The sequence below is a fragment of the Mustelus asterias genome, chromosome 5 (genome assembly GCF_964213995.1).
Source record: "Mustelus asterias chromosome 5, sMusAst1.hap1.1, whole genome shotgun sequence".
Lineage (NCBI taxonomy): Eukaryota > Metazoa > Chordata > Chondrichthyes > Carcharhiniformes > Triakidae > Mustelus > Mustelus asterias.
Window position 1 is genome coordinate 140,908,127 of NC_135805.1, and position 22,624 is coordinate 140,930,750.

A 22,624-nucleotide genomic window follows, 5' to 3' on the forward strand; every position below is an offset into this window, starting at 1 on the left:
AGCTACTGTTACGCCGCTGTTTAAAAAAGGAAGTAGACAAAAGGCGGGTAACTACAGGCCGGTTAGCTTAACGTCCGTAGTTGGGAAGATGCTAGAGTCCATTATTAAAGAGGAAATAACAGAGCACCTGAATAAGAATGGTTCGATCAAGCAGACGCAGCATGGATTCATGAAGGGAAAGTCGTGTTTGACGAATCTACTGGACTTTTATGAAGATGTCACTAGTGCGGTTGACAGAGGGGAACCGGTGGATGTGGTGTTTTTAGATTTCCAGAAGGCGTTCGATAAGGTGCCTCACAAAAGGTTGCTGCAGAAGATTGGGGTACACGGAGTTAGGGGTAAGGTGTTGGCGTGGATTGGGGTTTGGCTATCTAACAGGAAGCAGAGAGTTGGGATAAATGGGTGCTTTTCTGGTTGGCAGTTGGTGACCAGTGGCGTGCCGCAGGGATCGGTGCTGGGGCCTCAATTGTTTACCATTTACATAGATGATCTGGAGGAGGGGACTGAATGTAGGGTATTCAAGTTTGCTGATGACACGAAGGTGAGTGGGAAAGCGAATTGCGTGGAGGACGCAGAAAGTCTGCAGAGAGATTTGGATAGGCTGAGCGAGTGGGCGAGGATCTGGCAGATGGAATATAATGTTAGCAAATGTGAGGTTATCCACTTTGGAAGAAATAATAGTAAATTGGAATATTATTTAAATGGAGAAAAATTACATCGTGCGACTGTGCAGAGGGACCTGGGGGTCCTTGTGCACGAATCGCAAAAACTCAGTCTGCAGGTGCAGCAGGTGATCAAGAAGGCGAATGGAATGTTGGCCTTTATCGCGAGGGGGATAGAATATAAAAGCAGGGAGGTCTTGCTGCAACTGTACAAGGCACTGGTGAGGCCGCAACTGGAGTACTGTGTGCAGTTTTGGTCCCCTTATTTGCGAAAGGATATATTGGCCTTGGAGGGAGTGCAGAGAAGGTTCACCAGGTTGATACCGGAGATGAGGGGTGTAGCTTATGAGGAGAGATTAAACAGATTGGGTCTGTACTCGTTGGAGTTTAGAAGGATGAGGGGTGATCTTATAGAGACATATAAGATAATGAAGGGGCTGGATAGGGTAGAGGTGGAGAGATTCTTTCCACTTAGAAGGGAAACCAGAACGAGAGGGCACAGCCTCAAAATAAGGGGGGGCCGGTTCAGGACAGAGTTGAGGGGGAACTTCTTCTCTCAGAGGGTAGTGAATCTCTGGAATTCTCTGCCCATTGAAGTGGTGAAGGCTTCCTCGTTGAATATGTTTAAATCACGGGTAGATCGTTTTCTGATCGATAAGGGAATTAGGGGTTATGGGGAGCAGGCGGGTAAGTGGAACTGATTCGCTTCAGATCAGCCATGATCTTGTTGAATGGCGGGGCAGGCTCGAAGGGCCAGATGGCCTACTCCTGCTTCTATTTCTTATGTTCTTATGTTCAAACCAGGTCGGTCAAGGCAGCCTCGAGGAGTTATTCATAGAATGTATCCGCAATAGTTTCCTCGAATAGTATGTAATAGAACCTCCAAGGGAGTAAGCTATCCTAGATCTGGTCCTGTGTAATGAGACGGGAATAATTAATGATCTTGCAGTTAGGGATCCTCTTGGAAGAAGCGATCACAGTATGGTTGAATTTAAAATACAGATGGAGCACGAGAAGGTAAAATCCAATACTAGTGCCTTGTGCTTAAACAAAGGAGACTACAATGGGATGAGGGAGGAGTTAGCTAAGGTAGACTGGGAACAAAACTTTATGGTGGGACAACTGAGGAACAGTGGAATGCTCAACAAAAGTATATACCAGTGATAAGGAGGCACTATAGAAAAAGAGATAATCAGCCATGGATATCTAAGAAAATAAAGAAGGGTATCAAATTGGCAAAGATTAGTGGGAAACTAGTGGATTGAGAAATCTTTAAAGATCAACAGAAAGTCACGAGTAAAGCTATAAAGAAAAATCAGATACATTATGAGAGTAAACTAACTCAGAATATAAAATCAGATGGCAAAAATTTCTACAAATATTTTTTTAAAAGTGGTTAAGGTATACATTGGTCCATTAGAGGATGAGAAGGGGGATTTAATAATGGGAAATAAGGAAATGGCAGAGGCATTAAACAGTATTTTGTGTCGGTCTTCACAGTGGAAGACTCAAATAACATGCCAAAAATTGATGACAAGAAGGCTATGGCAGGTGAGGACCTAGAAACTATCATCACTAAAGGGGTAGTGTTAGGTAAGCTGATGGGCTAAAGTTACACAAGTCTCCTACCCCTGATGGAACGCAGCCCAGAGTACTAAAAGAGATAGCAGGGGAAATAGCAAATGCACTTGTGGTAATTTACCAAAGTTCGCTGGACTCTGGGGCGGTTCCAGCAGTTTGGAAAACAACAAATTTGACTCCACTGTTTAAAAAAGGCGGGTAACTATGGGCCAGTTAGCTTAACTTCTCTAGTGGGAAAAATGCTTGAATCTATCATCAAGGGAGAAATAGCGAGACATCTGGATAGAAATTGTGCCGTTGGGAAGACACAGCATGGGTTCATGAAAGGCAGGTCATGTTTGACTAAATTAGTTGAATCCTTTGAGGACATTACGAGTGTGGTGGAGAACTGTGAACCAGTGGATGTGGTGTATCTGGATTTCCAGAAGGCTTGCGGCAAGGTGCCGCATAAGATAAAGGTGCACCGTGTTACGGGTAATGTGTTAGCATGGATGGAGGATTGGTAACCAACAGAAAGCAGAGTTGGGATAAAAGGGTGTTTTTCTGATTGGCGATCAGTGACTACTGGTGTGCCTCAGGGATCAGTGTTGGGACTGCAATTTTTACAATTTACATAGATGATTGGAGTTGGGTATCAAATATAATGTGTCAAATTTCGCAGATAACACTAAGATGAATGGTCAAGCCAAGTGATCAGAGGACAATGAATGTTTGTAAAGGGATATAGATAATTTAAATGAGTGGGCAAAGGTCTGGCAGGTGGAGCACAATGATGCTAAATGTGAGGTCATCCATTTTGATAGGGATGACAGCAAAATGGACTATTATTTAAATATAAAAAATTGCTGTTGTGCAGAGGGACCTGGGTGTCCTTGTGCATGAATTGCAAAAAGTTGGTTTGTACGTGCAGCAGGTAATTAAGGCGGCAAATGGAAATTTTGTCCTTCATTGCTAGAGGGGTGGAGTTTAAAAACAGCGAGGTTATGTTGCAGCTGTATAAGGTGCTGGTGAGGCCACACCTGGACTACTATGTACAGTTTTCTCCTTACTTGAGAAAGGATATACTGGCATTGGGGTGCAGAGGAGATTCACTAGGTTGATTCCGGAGTTGAGAGGATTGGCTTATGAGGAGAGACCGAGTAGACTGGGGCTATACTCATTGGAATTCAGAAGAATGAGGGGAGATCTTATAGAAACAAATAAGATTATGAAGGGAATAGATAAGATAGAAGCAGGGAAGTTGTTTCCACTGGCGGGTGAAACCAGAACTAGGGGGCATGGCCTCAAAATAAGGGGGACCAAATTTAGGACTGAGTTGAGGAGGAACTTCTTCATCCAAAGGGTTGTGAATCTGTGCAATTCCCTGCCCAGTGAAGCAGTTGAGGCTACCTCATTGAATGTTTTTAAGGCAAAGATAGATTTTTGAACAGTAAAGGAATTAAGGGTTATGGTGAGCAGACGGGTAAGTGGAGCAGAGTCCACGGAAAGATCAGTCATGATCTTATTGAATTGTGGAGTAGGCTCGAGGGGCCAAATGGCCGACTCCTGCTCCTAGTTCTTATGTTATGCCCTTATGACCTGTTCAAGAGGAACAGGTTACACCTGAACTGGAGGGGGACTAATATCCTGGTGGGGAGATTTGCTAGAGCCATTTGGGAGGGTTTAAACTAGTTTGGCAAGGCGGTGGGGCCCAAAGTAATAAGGAGACAGAAGAGAAGGTTGAGGACAGCACAGCATTAGAGAGCATGTTAAATAGTAAAGGCAGTGTCAGTAATCCTAGTACCATAAGACCAGAAGATATAGGAGCAGAATTAGGCCACTCAGCCCATCGAGTCTGCTCCGCCATTCAATCATGGCTGATTTTTTTCTCATTCCCATTCTCCTGCTTTTTCCCCATAACCCCGATCCCCTTATTAATAAGGGGATCAGGGGGTTCTTGATTAATCATCTCTGTCTATCTATCTCTGTCTTAAAGACACTCAATGACCTGGCCTCCACAGCCTTCTGCAGCAAAGAATTCCACAGATTCACCACTCTCTGGCCGAAGAAACTCCTCCTCATCTCTGTTTTTAAAGGATCATCCCTTTAGCCTGAGGTTGTCCCCTCTGGTTCTAGTTTTTCCTACTAGTGGAAACATCCTCTCCACATCCACTCTATCCAGGTCTCGCAGTATCCTGTAAGTTTCAATAAGATCCCCCCTCATCCTTCTAAACTCCAAAGAGTACAGACCCAGAGTCCTCAACCCTAATATTGCAAGCTCTTCATTCCAGGGATCATTCTTGTGAACCTCCTTTGGACCCTTTCCAAGGCCAGCACATCCTTCCTTAGATATGGGGCCCACAACTGCACACAACACTCCAAATGGGGTCTGACCAGAGCCTTATACAGCCTCAGAGGCACATCGCTGCTCTTGTATTCTAGCCCTCTCGACATGAATGCTAACATTGCATTTGCCTTCCTAACTCATAGAAATCATAGAAACCCTACAGTACAGAAAGAGGCCATTCAGCCCATCGAGTCTGCACCGACCACAATCCCACCCAGGCCCTACCCCCATATCCCTACATATTTTACCTGCTAATCCCTCTAATCTACGCATCCCAGGACACTAAGGGGCAATTTTAGCATGGCCAATCAACCTAACCCGCACATCTTTGGACTGTGGGAGGAAACCAGAGCACCCGGAGGAAACCCACGCAGACACGAGGAGAATGTGCAAACTCCACACAGACAGTGACCCAAGCCGGGAATCGAACCCAGGTCCCTGGAGCTGTGAAGCAGCAGTGCTAACCACTGTGCTACCGTGCCGCCCTGTCGACTGAACCTGCACGTTAATCTTAAGAGAATCTTGAACAATGACTCCCAAGTCCCTTTGTGTTCCTGATTTCCTAAGCATTTTCCCATTTAGAAAATAGTCTATGCCTCCATTCCTCCTTCCAAAGTACATAACCTCACACTTTTCCACATTGTATTCCATCTGCCACTTCTTTGCCCACTCTCCTAACCTGTCCAAGTCCTTCTGTAGCCCCGCTGCTTCATCAATACTACTTGTCCCTCGACATATCTTTGTACCATCTGCAAACTTAGCAACAGTGCCTTCAGTTCCTTCCTCCAAATCGTTAATGTATATTGTGAAAAGTTGTGGTCCCAGCACTGAGGCACACCACTAATCACCAGCTGCCATCCTGAGAAAGACCCCTTTATCCCCACTCTCTGCCTTCTGCCAGTCAATCAATCCTCTATCCATACCAGGATCTTACCCTTAACACCATGGGCACTTAACTTATTTAACAGTCTCCTACGCGGCACCTTGTCAAAGGCCTTCTGGAAATCTAAATAAATCACGTCCACCACCTCTCCTTTATCCAACTTCCTTGTTACCTCCTCAAAGAACTTTAACAGATTTGTCAGACATGACCTCCCCTTGACAAAGTCGTGCTCACTCAGTCCTACTTTATCATGCACTTCCAGGTACTCTGCAATCTCACCTTTAATAATGGACTCTAAAATCTTGCCAATGACCAAAGTCAGGCTATAATTTCCCATCTGCTAGACAGTACTAGACAGGTCAGGCAAGAGCAGGGCAGAGAGCAAGGGAGGCCCAGATTAAACTGCATGCATTTCAAAGCAAATATCTCACAGGCAAGGCAGATGAACTCAGGGCATGAATGGGTATATGGGACTGGAATATTGTAGCTATTACTGAAACATGGCTGAGAGGGACAGGACTGGCAACTCAATGTTCCAGGGTACAGATGATGTAGGAAAGAAAGAACAGGAGGTAAGAGAAGAGGAGGGGTTATGTTTTTGATTGGAGAGAACATCATGGCAGTACCGAGAAGGGATATTTCTGAGGGTTCACCCATTGAGTCTATATGGGTAGAACTGAGAAATAAGGGGGAGATCACTTGGATAGGATTGTACGATAGGCCCCCCAAATAGCAGGAAATTGAGGAACAAATATGTAAGGTGATTACAAAAAACTCGAAGAAAAATAGGGTGGTAACAGTAGCAGACTTTAACTTTCCCAACATTGACTGGGACAGCCATAGTATTAGGGGCTTGGATGCAGAGAAATTTGTTTCTCATTCAGTATATGGATGGCCCAACTAGAGAGGGGGAAAGACATGAGCTCCTCTTGGGAAATAAGGAAGGGCAGGTCATAGAGCCATAGAGGCTTACAGCATGGAAACATGACATGCATAGGCAGCTGGGATCAAGTAGATCTCTTGAAGAGTATAGAGGGTGTCCAAGTAGAGTTAAGAGAGAAATCAGGAGGGCAAAAAGGGGACATGAGATTGTTTTGGTAGATAAGACAAAGGAGAATCCAAAGAGCTTCTACAAACACAAAGGCAAAAGAGTAACTAGGGAGAGAATAGGGCTTCTTAAGGATAAGCAAGATAATCTAATGTGCATATCCACAAGAGGTGGGTGAGACCTTAAGTGAATATTTCTCATCAGTATTTACTGTTGAGAAAGACATGGATGTTAGGGAACTTGGGGAAATAAATAGTGATGTCTTGAGGAGTGTACATATTACAGAGGTGGTGGTGCTGGAAGTCTTAAAACGCATCAAGGTAATAAATCCCTCGGACTTGATGAAGTGTATTCCAGGATGTTGTGAGAGGCTAGGGAGGAAATTGCGGGTCCCCTAGCTGAGATATTTGAATCATCGACAGCCACAGGTGAGGTACCTGAAGATTGGAGGGTGGCAAATGTTGTGCCTTTGTTTGAGGAGGGTTGCAGGGAAAAGCCCGGGAACTACAGGCTGGTGAGCCTCACATTTATAGTGGGTAAATTGTTGGAAGGTATTTTGAGAGACAGGATCTACAGGTATTTAGAGAGGCAAGGACTGATTTGGAACAGTCAGCATGGCTTTGTGAGTGGAAAATCATGTCTCACAAATTTAATTGAGTTTTTTGAAGGGGTAACCAAGAAGGTAGATGAGGGCAGCGCAGTCAACGTTGTCTATATGGTCTTTAGCAAGGCCTTTGACAAGGTATCGCATGGTTGATTGTTGCACAAGGTTAAATCTCATGGGATCCAAGGTGAGGTTGCCCAAATTGTTTTGATGACAGAAGACAAAGTGTGGTTGCAGAGGGTTGTTTTTTCAAACTGGAGGCCTGTGACCAGCGGTGTGCCTCATGGATCGTTGCTGGGTCCACTGTTATTTGTCATATATATTAATGATTTGGACGAGAATTTAGGAGGCACGGTTAATAAGTTTTCAGATGACACCAAGATTGGTGGCATAGAGAGACGGCACGGTACGGTAGCACAGTGGTTAGCACTGCTGCTTCACAGCTCCAGGGACCTGGGTTCGATTCCCGGCTTGGGTCACTGTCTGTGTGGAGTTTGCACATTCTCCTCGTGTCTGCATGGGTTTCCTCCGGGTGCTCCGGTTTCCTCCCACAATCCAAAGATGTGCGGGTTAGGTTGATTGGCCATGCTAAAAAATTGCCCTTAGTGTCCTGAGATGCGTAGGTTAGAGGGATTAGTGGGTAAATATGTAGGGATGTCGGGGTAGGGCCTGGGTGGGATTGTGGTCGGTGCAGACTCGATGGGCCGAATGGCCTCTTTCTGTACTGTAGGGTTTCTATGATTTCTATGATAGTGGACAGTGAAGACAGTTATCTCGGATTGCAATGGGATCTTGATCAATTGGGCCAGTGGGCTGGCAAATGGCAGATGGAGTTTAATTTAGATAAATGCAAGGTGATGAATTTTGGTAGATCGAACCAGGCAGGACTTACTCAGTTAATGGTAGAGCATTGGGGAAGAGTTATAGAACAAAGAAGACCTGGGGCAGTTCATAGCTCCTTGAAAGCACAGTCACAGGTGAACAGGGTGGTAAAGGCGGCAATCGGTATGCTTGGTTTCATTGGTCAGAACATTGAATACAGGAGTCGGGACGTCGTGTGAGGTTGTACAAGACATCGGTGAGGCCACACTTGGAATACTGTGTACAGTTCTGGTCACCCTATTATAGAAAGGATATTAAACTAGAAAGAATGCAGAAAAGATTTACTAGGGTGCTACCGGGACTTGATGGCTTGAGATATAAGGAGAGGCTGGACAGACTGGGACTTTTTTCCCTGGAGCATAGGAGGCTGAGGGGTGACCTTATAGAGGTCTATAAAATAATGAGGGGCATAGATCAGCTAGATAGTCAACATCTTTTCTCAAAGGTAGGATAGTCTAAGGGCATAGGTTTAAGGTGAGAGGGGAGAGATACAAATGGGTCTGGGGGCAATTTTTTCCACACAGAGTGGTGAGTGTCTGGAATAAGCTGCCAGATGTATTATTAGAGGTGGGTACAATTTTGTCTTTTAAAAAGCATTTAGACAGTTACATGAGTAAGATTGATATAGAGGGATATGGGCCAAATGCAGGCAATTGGGGCTAACTTAATGCTAAAAACTGGGCGGCATGGACAAGTTGGGCCGAAGGGCCGGTTTCCAAGCTGTATATCTCTATAACTACAAAGGCACTGAGTCTGGTAATCATAACTCTGCTACCTCCTTAAAACCCCCATTTCATAAGCAAGTCAGGCCACAAGTATTAGCAGGCTCTTCATCCACATGGCACATCATAGCTAATTTTTAAAAAAATTAATTCATAGAGATTGGGCGTCACTGGCAAGGTCAGCAATTATTGCTATCCCCAGATGCACTGAGGAAGTGGTAAGCCACCTTTTTGAGCTGCTGAAATCCATGCGCCGAATGTACTAGTCGTTGAAACTTTCCAGAAGAAGTGCTATGTTAAATGCAAGCCTCAAGATCACTCCATTGAACAACTGCTTCATTGATTTACAAATGTATAACTTGTGTGTATAATGTTTATTTAGAATGTGAGTTGAGTAAATCAATTCTGAAGATTATAAAAGAAAGTTAAAAGGGGAGGGATGTTGTGCAAGTAATGTTTATCTCTTTAAGATAGTACAGCAGAAGTGAGTCACCTGATTTAAGAGACCAATGGAAACTGAGTAAGTGACCACCCCAGAGGGTGCAGTACTCACTCAGGCAGCCATACAGTAAGCATGCAAAGACTGGAGCTCGACTTCAGGGCAGCCTAGAGCTGCAACACTTCTGTACCTAAGTTTCCCTTATCGATTAATATCATTTGTTCCTAACAAAGTTTGAAATCTCTCAATGATGCTGGAATGCCACAACATAACATTAGTCTTCTTAGAGACTTCCAGAATTTTGTTGAAGAAGGAACAGCAATATATGTCCCAAGACAGAATGCTGTGTAACCAGCAAGGGAACCTGGAGGTGATCATTTCCCAAGCACCTGCTACTCTTGCTTTTTAAGGCGGTGGAGGTCACAACTTTGAAACGTGCTGCCTTGGCAACTTACATGACTTGCATCTTGTACAGGGTACACACCGAAGTCACAATATGCTCGTGGTGGAGAGAGTGAGGTGGATGGAGTGACAATTAAGTAGGTTGCTTTGTTATGGATGATACTGAGCACCAGGAAGGCAGAGGTGTAGTCACTGGATTAGTAATCCAGAGACACAGGGTAATGCTCTGGGGATCTGGGTCTGAATCCCACCATGGCAAACTATGACATTTGAATTGAATTTTAGAAATCTGCAATTAAACATCTAAATGTCAATTTTCAAAAAAATCTATCTAGCTCACTAATATCCTTACGGAAGGAAATCTGACATCTTACCTGGCCTGGACTACATACAACTCTAGACCCACAGCAATGTGGTTAATTCCTAACTGTCCACTGAAATGGCCTAGCATAAACTCAATTCAACAAATGCTGGCCCAGCCAGCGATGCCATGAATGGATTTTTTAAAAACTTGTGTTATTGGAGCAAGTGGTGAGTATTTCATCATCCAGCATCCCTTTTAAGAAACCTTTAAGCAATACAAAAAATACTGTTCCAGCTGAGGAAGAATCGTAAACCTGCCAAAGTTATTAAGTTTTAACAAGTTGAATTGGTCACAACTTCATAAAAATTACATGACTTTTTTTTTTAAAAGTGTGGTTGGCTACGGGCTTGTGAATGATAAGCAACAAGGTAACCAGTTCAGGATATAATCAAAGGCATTTCCAGGAAAACCATACCCATGTGATGTCAATTAGGACACATAATGTGGTTAAATTGAACTTTTAGTAATGTATCCACTCAGAACATGAAGGAAATCACTTTTTCACCATTAGCAGTGTGGCTATGTTGTTACTGCAACATGAATAATTGCCCATTCTTTCCAAGTGGACTTGCTCTGTCAGATGCTGAGACATTAGTTTTAAAGATCACTTAATTTTGCATTAAATCAATGACCATTGAAACCAAAGAGAAAAGAATGCTCCGCAATTAAATTAATAGGTTTTAGCTTGGGCAATCTTAATTTCCAAGCAAGTTGACTAGATGTTGGTTAACAAGGTCCATTAGTAAGATATAGATAACAGAAATTAATAAGTGTTCAGCATCCGAATCAAATCGCACATCATTTACACATGCAAAATACCATGAACTGAAGACTAATTTAGCATTCCGTTCCCCTTATCAGAATGGAAGGAGGGTGCTTTTTTCTAGAGTGTAATTGTGAAATTATAAATGGGCTTTTAATTTTGTTGCACATAGCACAGAGGAAAACTACCTCCTTGGTCAATTCCACTATGATAGGTACAGAGCAGGGAGGCCATTTGGCTCATCGCAATCATTGTTCACAGAAACTTAGAATCTCCACCATCAGTTTCTCTGAATGAATTTTGCTTTCCTGACCTCACTGAGAAGACCATTTTTTGATCATTTCTGATAGAAAGAAATGCAAATCAATGAATCTTGAACTTGCCTCCCCCCTCCTCCCCAATCAGTTGGTATCTATTCTATTCTGTCTTGTTCTGCAGTCATAACTTAATTTGAAACTATGCTAAGGATCAAGTGTACACTTCTCTTTTATTCAATGGGCGGTGATGGATTTGCCTGTCATGTTGAGGGATGAGTGTTCAACAAGAGGAAAAAACAGTTTACATTTTAGGTTGATGTCATCTCATGTGTGATGTTAGGCCCAGGCTCAATTTGCATAATCAACAGCAAATACTGCACATGAAGTCATGTTGGAGAGATGGAGGCATTGGCTTTGCGCCAAGCTCGCTTGTCCTGAAGGCACTTGACTCTATTCTCCTCAAATGTCAAAATTGCTTAATGATAGAGGCTTCTACACTTGGTTTTGTCAAAGATTTTTTTTTGCCCCTATGTATTAGGATCCAGCTCGCAAGTCCAGAGTTTGGCTTTCAGATCATCTTTATATCTAGGTTTGAGACATCCTATGATGTGCCTTTAAGAACAGTTATATCAAGCTTCAAAGGGGGTCAAAGGGTTAGGAAGGACTGAGACAGTGAAGAGACTTGAGATACTTTTCATCTATAAATATTTCCCCTCGGGCAGTGACTGAAATAGCCTCTCCTAATCAAACTCAGCTGCCTGACTTCACGTGCTGATCCACGTTTAGAACTGTGGGCAGAGGTGTGAAGATGGATGTTTGGCACCTCTAACCAGACAGCTCTGGGTTGGTAGGGCTCATCGGCCTCAACTGACAATCTACCTAGGAAAAGATTACTCAGACTTCAAAAGCCCCGGTTTGGATTAACTAGCAAGGTATACATTGGCTGACAGTATGGAAAATCACAATAGTTCCAAAGAATTGGACGGCAATGTCAAGGATAACTGAGGCTCTTCAGCCTGTTCAGCAGTTTGTATAGGAAAAGGACAACTTCAAAATCAAACCCACGTTCTTTCAATGCTACGCTTGTTGCACACATTGCACCAATGTTATACCACAGTGTAAGGGGATGCATGGAGAGGAGATTATGTCAGAGTGAGACATGGACAATGTGAATAATTTGGGTCACATGGAAATTTGATGCAGAGGGGCAAAGATCGTTTTTTTTTTCATTGCTTCCTTCGTCTCCAAACGAGCTGAGTGCAACTTTCTGTTACTTTATCTCTGTAAATTATTTATTTAATTAGTCAATTAGTTAATAAGCTTTGAAAAAACTAACAGGGCTGGTGATGTGCCATCACTGCAGCATGTGGGAATCTGTGGAATGCATTGAAACCCCAGACAACCATATTTACAGCAAGTCTCTGCAGGTTAGGCAACTTCGGCTTAGAGTTCCTGAGCTGGTGTCTGAGTTGCGGACATTATGAGGAATCGGAGAGGGGGAAGAACTACTTGTACACTTTGTTCCAGGAGGCAGGCACACTCCCTCAGGTTAGGCAGAACATTAGAGTTGGTCAATGGTCAGGGTTTGACTATGAGTCAAGCAGGTACAGGGAACAAGCATGTAGTGATGAAAGATCAGCCTGTAACTTTGACTAACGGGTATGAAGGAGGTGTTTGCTCCCTGTGTGGAGGATGACATGGTGGGTGAGCGAACTGTCCATGGCATCTTTCAAGAGGGGAGAGCCTAAAGGAATATGGTCACTTTGGGGACAGTATTATCAGTGGGATAGACACTCTGCAGCTGTGGTCAGGAGCTCCAAAGGTTGTGTTGCCTGCTCAATGCCAGTATTAAGGATATCTCTTCAAGGCTAGATATGAATTGGAGTGGGTAGGGAGAAGCCAATTGTTGTGTTCCACATGGCTAAGCTATTGCATTGCGATGGCTCCACTTGAACCTGCCTGGATCAGGTGTCCTGGGCTAGATCTACTGACAGGGCTTTAAACTAATGTGGGGGTACGAGGTTTCAGGTGGAGAGAGATTTAGAAATATGAACAGAAAGGTTGAGGCATCAGAACATTAGAGCAATGTAGGTAAAGTAAAGAGAGCGGGACAGGGAGTTCAATAAAACTTTTATATTTGGTGAATGAAGTCATGGCAGGGAATAGAAGTAAAAGAATGAAATTAATTAATCTGAATCCACAAAGCATCTGCAATAAGATAAATGAACTAGCGACACAAACAGTGGCAAACGATTTAGATTTAATCACCATTACAAAAACATACTTATAAGGTTATCAAGATTGGGAAATAAATATCCCAGGGTATACAATATTTTGGAAAGATAGACAGAGTGGCAAATGTGGAGGGTAGTAAAGGATTGCACACGAACATTAATGAAAAAGGATCTGGCTTCTGAAGATCATGCAGTAGAATCAGTATGGGTGAAAATTAAGAACAGCGAGAGTCAGAAAACACATAGGGACTAGTTTATAGGCATCTTAACAGCAGTTATATCAATGGGCAAAGAATTAAACAAGAAATTATTGGAGCTTGTAACAAACGAAATGTAATAATTGTGGGGGACTTTAATCTTCATGAAAGGGTTAATAATTACACAAGTTTAAGAATTACATGAGCTGCTACGAGAGAAATCAGAGGTCTTTATTAAAGTCCACCCAGATAAGTATCAAGGCCTAGTTACAAGGGAGGAAATCATAGAATATATGTTTGTTTATCTAACAAAGGCCCTTATTCAGAGTGAATTTGTTAAATCAGACATCTGGACATAGGAAGAGGTGATTGAAATATACAAATCTAGACACATGTTGGGATGCAAAGATAACTTGTAACAATGGTCAGCTAACATAATCAAAAATTTACACTGATTGGATATTATAATTAAGCAGGCATGCAATGGTGGTGATTGATTTTAACATTTGTATCTTATGCATGATGCAACTCTAATTAATAGTTGAGTAGATAGAGATAACTTCTATATCTTGACTGGTACATGTTAATTACTTGTAATCAAATCTGAAACTATATCTGCTTGTGTATGACTGTATTCTGGACTCTAGCTGGCTGCAGCTGACCAGGGTCCTAGCTCTATACCTTAATTAAACAGCCGTTGTGACTTGGTTTGGCTATTTCAAGGGGAATAAAGTTGTAATAAATTAAAAGGCTGAACACCAAAAAGCCCTGCAACACTTCATATAGTCTGGGGCAATCAAGTTGGCAAGAGCAGGCTAGAAGATGAGTTTGTAGAGTGTTGTTGTGACAGTTTCTTGGAGCAATACACTGTGGAACTGATGAGATAAAACTATCTTAGATCTGGTATTGTGTAAGGAAGAAGGGTTAATGAGTAATGTTGTAATAAAAGATCCACTGCGAAATAGTGATAATACCATTGAGTTCCGGGTTGCGTTTAAAATTGGCATACTCCAATTACAAACCAGGATCTTAAACTAAAACAAAGGCAATTACATATTTATGAGGGGAGAACTGGCTAAGGTTAATTGGATAAATAGACTAATAAGTATGGTGGTAAATGATCAGTGAGAAACATTCAAATTAAACAATTTTAAAAGTTCAACAAAAATACATTCCATTCAAAAAACAAAAACTCAGCTAGAAAGACCCATCTGTGGCTCACTCAGGAAGTTAAGGATAGTATTAGGTTAAAAGAAGAGAATGTTGCAAAAAAAAAAGTAGCAAGGGTTGGGATCTGAACCAGAACATAAGCTTAACTCACTTGTCACAAGGATCATTGATCAAGTCATGGTTCTTCACTAACATACTAACCAGAATACAACACTCATTAACACATATGCTCCCACAATGACACAAACAGATGAAGGATTCTATGATGATCTCAGCTTGATAATTAGAGTAGTACCTCACCAGGACAGACTTAATATTCTTGGTGATTTCAATGCCAGAGTGGGCACAGACTGTAATTCATGGAGAAGACTATTGGGAGAGCAAACTCCCATGGCCAGTCCCTTCTTTCGAAGTGCAGAGAGTTTAATCTAGCTATTACAAATACAGTATTCCAGCAAGCAGATAAACTGAAACAAAACATGTATGCACCTCAAAGCAAAACACCAGTGCATGTTGGACAGAGATCTCTCAAGGATGTGCACTCTACCTGTTCCCTCAGAGGTCCAGAATGCTGGTCTGATCATCAGCTTGTCAGGGGTATTTTGTCTTTGAAGATAAAATTTAAGGCGCTTCGGCAGAGAGCTGGCTTACAAAGGAAGTTTTATGTAACTGTTCTCTTTCATTTAATTATCTCCTTTCAAAACCTAATCCTGTGATTCTATGGATCAGTTTTGCAGCTCTTCTCTGCAGCACTTTAGAGCTTTGATGGTTCCAAGTCTCGCTGGCCAAAACTCAAAATGCCATTGATGAGAGCATTAGCCTTGGCACAGGCTTGCAAATTCACTGATGCCCCAGTCAAAGGACTGAAGATTGAAAATTTAGTTTTGTCAACTCTCCCTTCACATGCATTTCTCCACTCAGACCAAGGGATCAGTTAATTTACCCTGTATTGTGCTGACTTGGCAACATAGAATTCAGTATCAGATTGTTGCTCTAGACTGATTAGATATGGTGACAAAGCTCTTCCACTTGATCCCCAAGTTTGTTCAAGACCACTATTAAAATAAAATTTAATTAAGCATGATCAGTGCTGCTCTTCTGTCAATGTGCAAATACTTGTTTTTTTTAAAATCGGTACTAAATGTCGATTACCATTGTTTTGATCACTTGCAGATATTGCCTTAATCCTTCTACGCTGCTTCAGCATGACTCTACTGTGCCTGAACTCATCTGTGAATTTAGCCAATGTACATTGAGTTTATCAATCCAGATCATTAGTGCTATTCTTTCTGATTTATACAAATTAAGGGCATGCCACTCAGTAGATCTTTCAGCACTAATCAGTGGCACTCTATTCATTGTTAAACAGATCTTCCTGTTTGCACATAACTTACTTATCTCTTTCTAGGATATGCCACGTCTTCTTGAATTATTTTTGCTCTCTTTATACTGTTTACTTGTAGTCAGCCTGTTTGGGAACTTTATCCCATTCCATGGAGTTTACTTCTTTAATCTCCTCAGCATCCAACACACAGAGCTATTCCACATCCTTTGCTTTTCGAGAACCAAAGTACACCATGGTTCCTAAATATCACAATAACGAATTCATCATTGACCTTGTTGTGAATGTTTCTTTACATTGTCTGCTAATTGATTTGGAGGCACTGATTGCATAAAAACTTCTCTCTGCTCCAGAACTTAACTCTATGCCGTAGGGATCTAAAATTCCTCCTGTTTTATCTTGAGTCATCCCTTGATGCATCTCATCTGTTTCTGCCGAGTTTGTCTAATTATAATGGTGTGTGTGTGTGTTATAGATCATGCAGGAGGTCTGAGTTGCTTTGGGAACATACACTTTTACATGCATGTTGTAGTCTGGAGCTTTAGGTAGTGATGTTAGAACTTTCTTACCATCACATGGCTGACTTACCCCGTCAAAGACTTGTGTTGGAAGGACTTGCAAGTTGATAACCAAGCTGTTTGGCCACATTATGAACGCACCATCCTTGGCGAAAAAGTCCTGGGGTAGAACTTATACCTGGAGCTTCTGGCTCAGAGACAGGGGCACCACCCACTGTGCTCCAAGATCTCTCCAATTATGGCATAATCCTGCAATTGCTAAATGTTTGCACTTCATTTTAGGACCCATTAAATTCTTTATACTTATGGCATAGAAACAGACCATTTAACTGTTGAGTGCCGGTGCTTATGATTCACAGAAGTTCCTCACACTCTGGTTTAACTAATTTTATCAGCATATCCTTCTATTACAGATGTGTTTATCTAACTTCCCCTCAAACGCATGCAAGACACTATTCAAGGCTACGTTAGATAAATTTTTGATAGACAAGGGAGTCAAGGATTATGGGGGCAGGAAAGTGGAGTTAAGACCACAGCCAAATCAGTCATGATCTTACTGTATGACAAAACAGGTTCAAAGGGCTGAATGTTTTTTCCTTTCACCAGATGTAGGCGTAGCTGGCTATGCAAGAATTTTTTGTTGATTCCTAATTGCACTTGAGACGATAATGTTGAGTTGTTTTGAGTTGTATTCTTGAACTGCTGCAAACCATGTGGTTAAAGTACACCCATTATGCTGTTAGGGAAGTCCAGGATTTTTACTCAATGATAGTGAAGGAATGGCAATATAGTTTCAAGTCAGAATGGAATACGGCTTGGAGGGGAGCTTGCAGGTAGTGGTGTTTGCATGCACCTACAGTCCTTGCCCATCTAGGTGCAGAAGCCTAGGTTTAGAATGGCCTACACCTGGTCCCAAGTCCTATTTTCTTACAACCATTCAATTTCTTGGTCATTGACTCACACAAAGAGCATTTTGTTTACTTTCCTTCCTTTTCCATTCTCGAATATATCTGCCACAACAGAGACTAGCTTTTGTCAACTTCATCAAAGTATAAGGCATGCTATTAGCTCAAGCTGCAAACTATTGAGCATTTAATCACAGAACTACAATGCTTTATATTTGTGGCATAGAAACAGACCATTTAGCTGTTCAGTGCTGGTGCTCATGATTCATAGAAGTTCCTCAAACGTTAGCTTAACTAATTTTATCAGCATCTCCTTCTATTATGGATGTGTTTAACTAGCTTCCTCTCAAATACATCCATTCTATTTGTCTCAACAACTCCTTGTACTAAGTTCCATGTTCTCACCAAAAGAAGCTTATCCTAAATTCCCTACTGAACCTATTAGTGACCATCTTACTCATGGCCCCTAGTTTTGGTCTCTCCACAAGTGGAAACACCACCTATATGTCTACCCTACCAAACACATATTAAGTCATCTCTTAGTGTTCTCAATGCTAGAGAAAGAAGATCTAGCCTCTTCAGTCGTCTGAGAGGCAATTCCTCTCAGTTCTAATATCACTCTTGTAAATTATTTTGCACTTCCTCTAATTATGGAGACCAGAACAGAGCACAATACTCAATGTAGTGAATTGCTCAACTTCAAATGCTATTCAAACTCCCATCTCTCATTAGGAAATGCTAAGCAGAGCTTGGGCAGCTTGATTGGTAAAGCTCTAATACTAAGAAATAAAAACTAAGAAGTCAGAATCTATCACACTCGGTAAATAAAGTGCAGCTCATCAACTCAACGAGTTGTGAAGGGGCAATGATGATGGATGTACAGAAGTCTGCAGTCAAGATCGATTTGCTCTTGGCTGAAAAAGAAAACACAATAATGGAATTCAGAAGAAACATATGATGAAATGAGTGCCTTATGCTGACAGGGAAGTGACACAGCTAATTTCTTGAGGTGCCAGCTGATCATAAAGCAGCTTATTCAGCATAATACATACTCTCAACTTTAAGACGATGTGCAGAAGGAAAGCCCCATTGTGAAAAAATACGTGATGAAAGAAGAGTTTAAAACACTTCAGTAATAGATCCAAAGGTAACTGCATGGATGTTGAGTGCTTACCTGTAGCAGACATTCTCTGTGCATGGATTATGAACTCTGACAATGACAAAAACATGTTGGAAGTGGGATCTGATGTTTCTGGGAGTGAAAGGAAGTGCTCCAGGCTCTTGAAAGACAATTGTGACTATGTCATTTCCTATGTGTCTCTTCCTCAAGAGCTAGGGGAGTACAGAAACAGAGGTCTAGTTAGCCAGGTTTGAACTACAGATTGAGTGTTGTCTACAACTATTGCATCCAGTTAATACCCTCTTCAAAATTCTCCAAATCCGATTAATATTAAAAATTAGTCCATTTTTTTCATAGGTAAATAAATCAGTTAATATATTCTCTTCATGTTTAGTCACATTTCTTTCCTACTAATAAAACATAAATTGCAAATATGTCACTCATTGATGAAGAAGATTTTATTGCTTGACACTCCCAATATGCTGTTTTGGGTGAGATGTCAAACTGAGCCCCTCTGCACTCTCTTATTCAGTCTGCTGTGCTGGTTTTCAGTTGTATGCTGTCACTTTGCATAGTCAGCACTTTTAAAGTGGTCAGCTTTTCATAATTTTGTTGGTTAACATTTATGGGGAAGATACCCCACATAAGAAGGAAGCATTTTAAGAAAGAAAATTTCAATCAAATACATCAATATCTACATGTTGTCATATGCCAACAGCACATGAAGCACTGAAGAACATTCACACACAACAATGAATGAGAATCCGTCAACCTCAGCCTTTCAATGGATTGAGTATACCCAGTATCTTCATAGAATCATAGAATCCCTACAGTGCAGAAAGAGACCATTTGGCCCATCGAGTCTGCACCGACCACAATCCCACCCAGGCCCTACCCCCATATCCCTACATATTTACCCGCTAATCCCTCTAACCTACGCATCTCAGGACACTAAGGGGCAATTTTAGCATGGCCAATCAACCTAACCCACACATCTTTGGACTGTGGGAGGAAACCGGAGCACCTGGAGGAAACCCACGCGGACACGAGGAGAATATGCAAACTTCACACAGACAGTGACCCAAGCCGTGATTCGAACCCAGGTCCCTGGAGCTGTGAAGCAGTAGTGCTAACCACTGTGCTGCCACGGTAGCATAATCTTCTACCATTTTCTACCTTTTCTACATAATCTTCTACCATTATATACTCCAGTTACTTCTGCCATCCAGGAATGACCTGTTTTGTAATGTCACCTTCATTTCTAACTAAACTGGCGGAGGCCTAGAAAAAGAAATAATCAGGAATGCAAACAATCTTTGAATTTGATTACCTGGATGCAGCACAAGTTACAAATATGTTTTTAGGTGAATTGTAAATACAGTAAAGTTTTGAAATGCCATCCGAGGAACTTCACTGATTCATTTTTCTAGCCTTTGGTCTGGTACATCAAGCATGTTATTGTGCTTACTCTCTTATTAGTGCTGCACTCCTACCAGAATGAGCTTGGAGAACTCAAATGTAAATTTTATGCATGAAAACCTGCTCTTTTAGATCATCATAGCTAAGTATTGGTCATGACTGATTAGATCCACAACCCATTGCCAACATCCCACCCATGTAATAAACACCACATTCATTGTGCAGTTTCAGTAATTAGGGGTGTATGACTTTTTAAAAAATCCTTTCAAAGGGTTGGGTGTCACTAACTGAGCCAGCATTTATTGCCCATCCCTAACTGCCTTCGAGAACATAGTGGCTTCCTTGAACTGCTGCAGACCATGTGGTATAGGTACGCCCACAGTGCTGTTAGGGAGTTCCAGGATTTTGATCCCATGACAGTGAAGGAACAGCAATATAATTCCAAGTCAGGATGGTGTGTCGCTTGGAGGGGAACTTGCAGGTGGTGGTGTTCCCATGCATTTTCTGCCCATCTTTCAAGATGGTAGAGGTCACAGAGTTTTTTTAAAATTTATTCATGGGATGTGGGCGTTACTGGCTGGGCCAGCATTTATTGCCCAGCCAGCATTTATTAACCACATTGCTGAGGGTCTGGAGTCACATGTGGGCCAGACCATGTAAGGACGGCAGATTTCCTTCCCTAAAGGACATCAGTGAACCGGATGGGTTTTTAACAATAAACACTGGATTTATGGTCATAATCAGACCTTTAATTCCAGACTTTTATTGAATTCAAATTTCACCATCTGCCCTAGTGGGATTTCAACTCTGGTCCCCAGAGTATTACCCTGTAATCTCTGGATTACTAGTCCAGGGACAATAACACTACACCACTGCCTGCCCTGAAGGTTCTACTGAAGGATCCTTGGTGAGGTTCCAAGTTCATAGCTTTCAAATAATGACCAATCAGGCATTAATATAGTATGTAAGCACACCAATAATGCAGCAAGCTTTGTTGAACAAATTGATACTGTTTTATAACTAATTTTAATTCATAATGGTCAAATTTTAATTCATTTGCAACTCACTGCTTTCACAGAGGAATACTCAGGTGCACTGAGTGGGTTCTGACCTCGATTGTGAAGTTGTCCCTGTGCAGATTGAATTTTAAAGCATTTTTCTCAGACTTCTTATAGCCTCATGGGTCAAGTTTGGTGCTTGATTATCAGACAATCACCACAATGTAAAAATACTTCATCACCAAGGATCATAAAATTATGTCCCTACAGATGTCCATAATATACAATTCTTGAGATGGAGTTAGGTTTATTGTTCACAATTTTCCATGTAGTTACACAGACTCGATGGACAAGAGCTGATGCAAAGAGGGATAGCAGCAAGCACAGTGTGATCTCTGGAAATATCTTTGCTTGGAAGCCTTTTCCAAACACCAGACTCTCCAAGTTGTTAAAGGCAGTCAGCGAGAAGACGAAGAGGACGGAAAAGCCTCCCTACACCTTCCACACTCATCACCATGACATATGATGCTATTTTTCTCCTGTGAGGGAATAAGGCTCCCTCCTGCTGCTTCATTACTGAAACTCCTAGATAATTTTGTAATTAAATATTGACTGTGGATACAAATAAAGAAAACTGAGAATTTGGATTAAGATTTATAAAAGTAAAGCAAGTAAGGAACAGTGTGCTTTTTTTACACCAATATGTAAACTCATTATTTCACACAGCTATGCAAGTTCTTCACGTCATTGTTCAGTTAAAATGAACAGTATGTTATAAAAATAGCTTCAAAGTTGCACTCTTCTTCCCAACACAATTACAGAACAGCCTGTTTTTATTCAATGCGGTGATGGAAATTACTTAGGTTGGAAGAGAAGTGGGTTTCAAGAAAGTTGTATTGAACCTTTTGAATATTGGGTTACAATAGTTCACATTCAAAGAAATTAGAAGGGTTTGAGGGGCATCACTCAAAATGAATCAGTGAAGTTCCTCGGATGGCATTTCAAAACTTTACTGTATTTACAATTCACCTAAAAACATATTTTTTTAAACTTGTGCTACATCCAGGTAATCAAATTCAAAGATTGTTTGCATTCCTGATTATTTCTTTTTCTAGGCCTCCGCCAGTTTAGTTATAAATGAAGGTGACATTACAAAACAGACCATTCCTGGATGGCAGACGTATACTCAATCCATTGAAAGGCTGAGGTTGACAAGTGTGGGGCAAAGCAAGGAGGCAGGCCTCCAGGAACTACCATTTGTAGCTTTGTGTGAATACTTGCCCATGACAGAGATCCTTAGGCATAGCTCCTGCGCTCATGCCACAGGATCATATTCCTGAAGTACCTAATTACACTACACATTTGCCTCAATTGTTGTTCTACAGCTTTTTTCAATGATGAATTTAAAACCACATTCCATACTGACACTGCCATCTCCTGTGATTCCTAAGCCCAATTCGCCATTCTACTGCTTATTTTGTGACAAAGCCTGAAAGACATCCTGAGATACATATCTCTGGCTTTATGAAGACCATTTCCATGACCTATAACAAACACCTCAATACATGTTGCTAAAATATAATCTTGCCTACTCTCAAAGTACAGGCTGAAGAGCTGCCTACATCTCCAGCATTGTTGTTTTTGGCATGTCCCACTTAAACTTACCATGATAGCATTTTTAATTAATCTTAATAAAACAGCACTGAAGGCAGAGTAGGTGCTGAACAGATTTATCTGCTATCCAGATCTCCCAGTTAATCCTGCCTTGACCATTATCTCTTTCTTCTG

General features: G+C 41.6%; 1 protein-coding gene across 2 annotated transcripts in view; it reads right to left on the reverse strand.

The window, feature by feature from the left end:
- LOC144493849 (signal-induced proliferation-associated 1-like protein 2) overlaps positions 1-22,624 on the reverse strand; it is a 490,731-nt gene that overhangs the window by 231,765 nt on the left and 236,342 nt on the right. For both annotated transcript variants that reach the window (XM_078213418.1, XM_078213417.1), the window contains one exon: positions 18,474-18,631. In XM_078213418.1, coding sequence (XP_078069544.1) covers positions 18,474-18,631 — 158 coding nt within the window. The remainder of the gene's footprint in view (positions 1-18,473; positions 18,632-22,624) is intronic.